Source organism: Diabrotica undecimpunctata, chromosome 2 (assembly GCF_040954645.1).
Source record: "Diabrotica undecimpunctata isolate CICGRU chromosome 2, icDiaUnde3, whole genome shotgun sequence".
In the NCBI taxonomy this organism is placed as follows: Eukaryota; Metazoa; Arthropoda; class Insecta; order Coleoptera; family Chrysomelidae; genus Diabrotica; species Diabrotica undecimpunctata.
In genome coordinates, this window is record NC_092804.1 from 33898376 (window position 1) to 33904375 (window position 6000).

General features: G+C 32.6%; 1 protein-coding gene across 2 annotated transcripts in view; it reads right to left on the minus strand.

The window, feature by feature from the left end:
* The window catches only part of LOC140434398 (transmembrane protein 272-like), a 28272-nt gene extending 22824 nt beyond the window's left edge, over positions 1-5448 (minus strand). The window contains exon 1 of one of the 2 annotated variants that reach the window (XM_072522609.1): positions 5141-5448. In XM_072522609.1, the coding sequence (XP_072378710.1) occupies positions 5141-5288 (148 nt within the window). In that variant the 5' untranslated portion in view covers positions 5289-5448. The remainder of the gene's footprint in view (positions 1-5140) is intronic. The other variant, XM_072522610.1, reaches the window with a different exon arrangement.
* Between the last annotated feature and the right edge of the window lie 552 nt (positions 5449-6000).

Genomic DNA, 6000 nt, shown 5'->3' on the forward strand with positions numbered 1-6000 from the left:
CAAGGGCGACAAATTTAAAAATTAACTTCGGTATTTCACTGTTAACCATGTGTCACTGTGTACCACTTTCCCCTACATATTTCATATTATAATATATTATAGGTATAATATTATTATAGGTACAAAATTTCTCTTTTTCAAATATTGCTTTTTGATTGTCCCGGTATGCAAACTCTCGTATTTTAATATTAAAATCTGACACTTACAATACTAATGTATATTTGTGAAAAATAATGACAAATAATTTTAAGAAACAAAAAAAAATGAAAAACCAAATACATAACGGTATTTTATATGGCACATCTCCTCTATTATAAATTAAAGAAGTTGTAATAACGTATGGTCCTAAAGTTTTGGGAAAAATTTCAAAAGCATATAACTCTGACCACAATAATCTTATATTTTTATTAAGTTATTCAACAATTTAACTTAACTATCCTTATTATAAATCAAAATTCAAATGACAGACAAGGGAAAATTATTTTCGATTTGCCTAATAATTCCCCTGACACGTTGCATCATCCTTTGGACGACCTCGGCGTCAATTTCTCTAATTTTTGTATATATGCGGCGTCTTAACTGTTCCTGATTTTGAGCTTCCCATCCGTTATTATAGACTTTCCGACTTAATATTGCCCAGAACTCTTCAATTGGACGAGCCTGAGGTAGGTTAGGGGGATTGTTTGCTTTCAGTACAAAGGTAATGTTGTTAGTTTCGTACCAGTCCCTTGTGATCCTCGCGTAATGACATGAAGCAAGATCTGGCCAAAAGACTATTTGATCATTTGCATGATGTGTGTTCACAAACTGAAACAATTTAGAGATACATCTTTGAATATAAATATTTGCGTTTAAGGCTTCGCCTCGAACAACACCAATGTAGGGCTGTGAGATAAAGCCAGCCTCAGAAATTGCACACCATACCAAAATTTTGTCCTCAAATTTTTTCTTACTTTTGAATTTTATTTCATCAGGTACATTTTCATAATCGTTCATGTAAAACCCATCCTTACCCTTCATCTCAGAGTTAGACAAAGTAAAATATTTTTCATCGTCCATCACGATCAACTTGTTGACGAAATGCACTCGCCTTAACGCGCGGCAACATCTCGGAGTTCTCTCTAATTGATCCTCTGTGTATTTTGGAGCTTTCCTTCTTTTCCGGTAGATAATATTGTTACTCGATAGGGTCCTGTATACTGTAGTCTTTCCAACATGAAATCTTCTGGCCAGTTTTCGCTGTGAGACCCCAATTTTGTTCTTAGCTGCTTCAATTAGTCTTGCCTCTCTTATATGGTTCAAAATCCGCGGTCGGCCACTTTTACGCAAGTTAACACATGGTATCCCTTCTTCACATTCTCTGATTGTGCGATAAATTGTCGATTTGCTTATGTTTTGATCTCAATAAATATTAACAATATCTCGTTTCGACATCCGCCCAACCATATTATAAACACCTCGACGAATATCAATTTTATAAGACATTTTGCAGAGTACAAACCAAAATATTCTGCTTTGTTTATTAAATGTCAATAACTGATGACATTTCAATTCCATGGCCTTCTTTGTTAAATGCATTTTGCTTCTCAATCAGACCAGGTGAAATTTTTCCCAAAACTTTAGGACCATACGTTATACTCAATGTGTAAATATCAACGACTTGTTCAAAGTATGTTTTACAATCAAAAAGTGTATTTTTTACTCAATTCCTTTCAATTTTATTACGAATGTGAATCTATTTTATTGTGGCATGTGTTATATTGACTACTACATTTCTTAGAGTACAAACTACAATATTTGCAATTAAAATTGATTGACAATGAACCATAAAATTTTTGCAATAAACCATAAGATATAAAACAAATTTTTTAATATTAATGTTTGGATTTTCTTACCAAAATGGTATTTTCATCACGGTTTCCGATTTAAAAGTCAAGACTCTAATAATAAAAAATAGTTTATAAACGACTTGGGCGTGAGCAACCTTCTCGGGCGTGAACGTGAAAAACGTGACCAGGCGTGAAGATGAGCGATAAAGTATGAACCTGATTCACGACAATTCGCTATTGGAGGTTCCCCCGCCCCAGCATCAATTACGGTGCACCACATTAAGGTCTGATTTAAGTAATAATCAGTTATCTCACTAATTGAAGGCGGTAGCGGTATTACGCATATTTAAGGTTTAAACATTCGACAAGTTTCATATCGTGATTTATGTCGCGTTGTCACAATGAAATCAAAAGAGAAAAATCCAATAAACTTGGGGAATAGACGACTCTCTGACGAAAGATATAAATTTCTTAAAAATAAAAATGCAAAAACTAGTTATGGGTGAATCTTGAATTAATAGAGTTTAAAGAAGTTATTCAAAATTTTACACGGTGTATTAATTGTATAAAGATATCTAGCTTAGGAAGCTGCGTAGCCACAATGCCTGTTTTAAGTTTCACTAATCGCAGAATTTATTTTGAGTGGGTCAAGATCGCGTTAGTTTCGGTCAAGGTTTCGGATCGAAAGTAATTAATCTTGATTTGTTTGTCTGGTTTCGTCTCTTAAAGTAAGAATTTATAGACCACAGACCGATTGACCATATTTTTTTGGACTTATAATATTGATTATATTGGGGATTATTTTATGGATCATAATATGGATTCAGTTATGCGATTGTTTGATGGATTATAGTATAGCATATTAGATAAAGCCTACCGTTCGTCGTAATTTTTTGCAAGGAGCAATAAAACCACGTGTGTCTTCTACAGAGGTTGTAGAGTAACTGGACATAGCCTTACGCTTTTTAAATATTAAAAGATCACCAGGTTATTAACTTTTTGTTTAAACAAAATTTAAATATTAGCGCCATTGTCATTTACACAAAGTTAAGATTGGTACAATGTAAACAGTCAGTTGCATTCACTTTTGGAACAAAATAAAGTCAATCTTAACTGTATACTCAACTGGTGTGATTCATTTATAAATTTTACCAGGTTATGGTAGAACAGACCATTTTTTCCGTAGGTAAATAGATAAACTTTGTATACTAGTGAGTGTTACGTTTCAAAATGGCAGTGAATTAAATGTCTACGGTGCCAAAGTTATTAGACTGCGAAAATTACGATGATTGGGCTTTCGCAGTGCAAAATTATCTTGTTCTAGAAGATATGTCTACGTGTTGAGACGGAAATGAAACCGAAGTAGACAAACAAGAAAAAGCTAATGCCAAGCTGGTTCTATTGCTTGATCCATGGTTATATATACATATAAAACAATCAAAAAACGCGAAAGAAATTTGGCACGCTTTAAAAAAGTTGTTTGATGACTCAAGGTATGTGAGAAAAATCAGTTTATCAGTTTAATCTAATTTCAATGCTATTGGAAGATTGCAGTTCAATGGCAAGTTATTTGAACCAAATAGTTGAAAAAGGAGAAAAAATGAGTGGAACTAGTTCTAACATTGACGATGAGTTCGCTACTTTTGGCAGGACAAACAAACTGGACATTATAAAAATAAATGTCCGAAGTTGAAAACATCCGAAATACATGGCTCTAGTGACGCTTTTTTTAATGGAGACTTAAAAAAAACTGAGTGGTATGTGAACTCAGGAGCTAGTGTTCATTTAACGCCAAATGAAGACTGGATTAATAATAAAAGAGTAAGTGATACAGGTGACATTATAGTTGCTAACACGAATACAGCTAAAGTAAAGTGTTCAACTGATTTGAATTTGACAACTATTGTTGGTGAGAATCATTTTAGTATTGTAGTTCAAAATGCTCTTTGTGTTCCAGAACTTACAACTAACCTTTTATCTGTCAGCAAACTAATAGAGAATGTCAATTTAGTTAAATTTGAAAATTATTGTTGCGAAATATTGAACAAAAATTCTGAACTAATCGCAAAGGCTGACATTAGAAATGGTGTGTACAAATTGAATATTAAGGTTAATAAAGATTTTGGAAATTGTTTATTTGTCAATAGCGAAACATGGCATAGAAGGTTTGGTCATATAAACAGTGTTTATTTAAATAAAATGAAAGATGGAATAGTAGATGGACTGAAGGTGACTGGATACATTGACATTAAAAAACAAAACTGTATAGTTTGTTGTGAGGGCAAACAAACACGATTACCGTTTCCACAGCAAGGTCATAGAACCAATAGTTTATTGGAAATTGTACACACTGATGTATGTGGACCTGTGGAGAATAGATCATTAGGTGGCTCCAAATATTTTGTAACTTTCCAAAATGATTTTAGTAAAACGGTCTTCATTTATCTAAGAATTTTAAAGTAGGACTGAAAACCAGAAGGGTGTTCATATAAAAATTCTGCGAAGTGACAATAGTGGAGAATTTTGTTCAAAATAATTTGAAAAATATTTAAGTGTAAATGGTATTATAAATCAAAAAACCAATCCCTACACTCCTGAACAAAATGGAGTAACTGAACGTTTGAATCGGACAATTGTAGAAAAGGCAAAGTTATCTTTTGTTTGATGCCAATCTTAAGAAAATTTTTTGTGCTGAAGCTATAAACACAGCTGTTTACTTAAAAAATAGATGTTTGGCTACTGGTTTAAACAAAACACCGTTTGAAAAATGTGGGTAAATATTAAACCTGATGTTAGTGGCCTTCGAATATTTGGCAGTATAAGTCATTTCATATACCTATAGAAGAGGATACTTCGGGGATTCCACCAGTAATAATTAGATTTGCAGGTAGATTACAAATTGATGCGAAGAAAGATATTTCGAAATATATTTATAAAAAGAATTTTATATTATATGTCAATAATTATGATTGACAAATAAGGGATACCAAAGGTAATCGTATATCAACAACAAAAACAAAATTGAAGTGTAGTACAAACAAAGAATATCTCTGAAAATAAGCAGCTGTCTTGAAAATATCACGATGCGCATATTATCAAATTAATGTAGAGAATATGAAAATGTCTGCTTGTCAACTCGTGATACAAAGCATATTTACGAAATAGATTCTACGATATTATACGCAGTAAAGTGATGCTTTTACTTTTAGTTATGTAATTGGATCAACTGAAAGCACGTTGACGTAATAAAAGCCTCGGAAGTTCGTTATCCGTGAAACTAAAACAAATTAAACGAAAATAAAAATACTTACGTGGAGGCTTTTCTTTTGCCTTTTCCAAAGGTTCGTTATCCTCGTCGGCTTCCAAACTTTTTATATTCTCCGCTTTTTCAACATCGACGTCATTTCCGGAAGTAGAACTACTAGGCGTCGGGGGAGTTTTTTCACCGTCTTCGGTCATCTCTTTTCAAAGTGTTTACGCGTCAGACATTTTTATTTTGAATAATATTTACGTTTATGTTCCTGGACGCCGCTTTTAGACAATGCTAAATTTCTTACTGAAAATAACTACTTGTAATGATGCCAAGAGTCCCGCATTATTTATTTTTAGTTGCTTAGAACTAGTTGCAAATATTAAGGATCAATTATCTGCATTGGAATGCAGTGCAAATAATTAAAACAATTGTTCTAAATGGGTAAGAGCTTTGTTCTCGGCTTGCTTAATTATTTGGTTGTGACGACATAAATCCTTATTTTTATTAGTTAAGAAATAAGTATACACTGATGGAAATGTTTTCTGGTATTAAGAACTGCTAAACACTGTATTATGAAGTATACTTAAAATATCATGGTGTAGATGGGATCTTCTCATCATTTACTAAATATATCCAAAAATTCTTCAGTGAAAAATAAAAAAAAAATTTTATTTGAAATTAACGTGTCTTTATATTAGCTGAATTAAACATGTTTGTTTTAAAAATTTAAGATCACTGTCAAAACGGTTTGGAACACTAAGAATATCTTCTAAATTTACTTTTAGGTGTGCCTGTTTCTAGAAGAATTATACTGGCAACAGTTCATTATCATGTATTTGATGTAAATGGGGTATTACAGTACTGCCGTACTGGAGGGTTTTCTGATGCCATAAGGGATCCATGTGTGAGACGTGTATG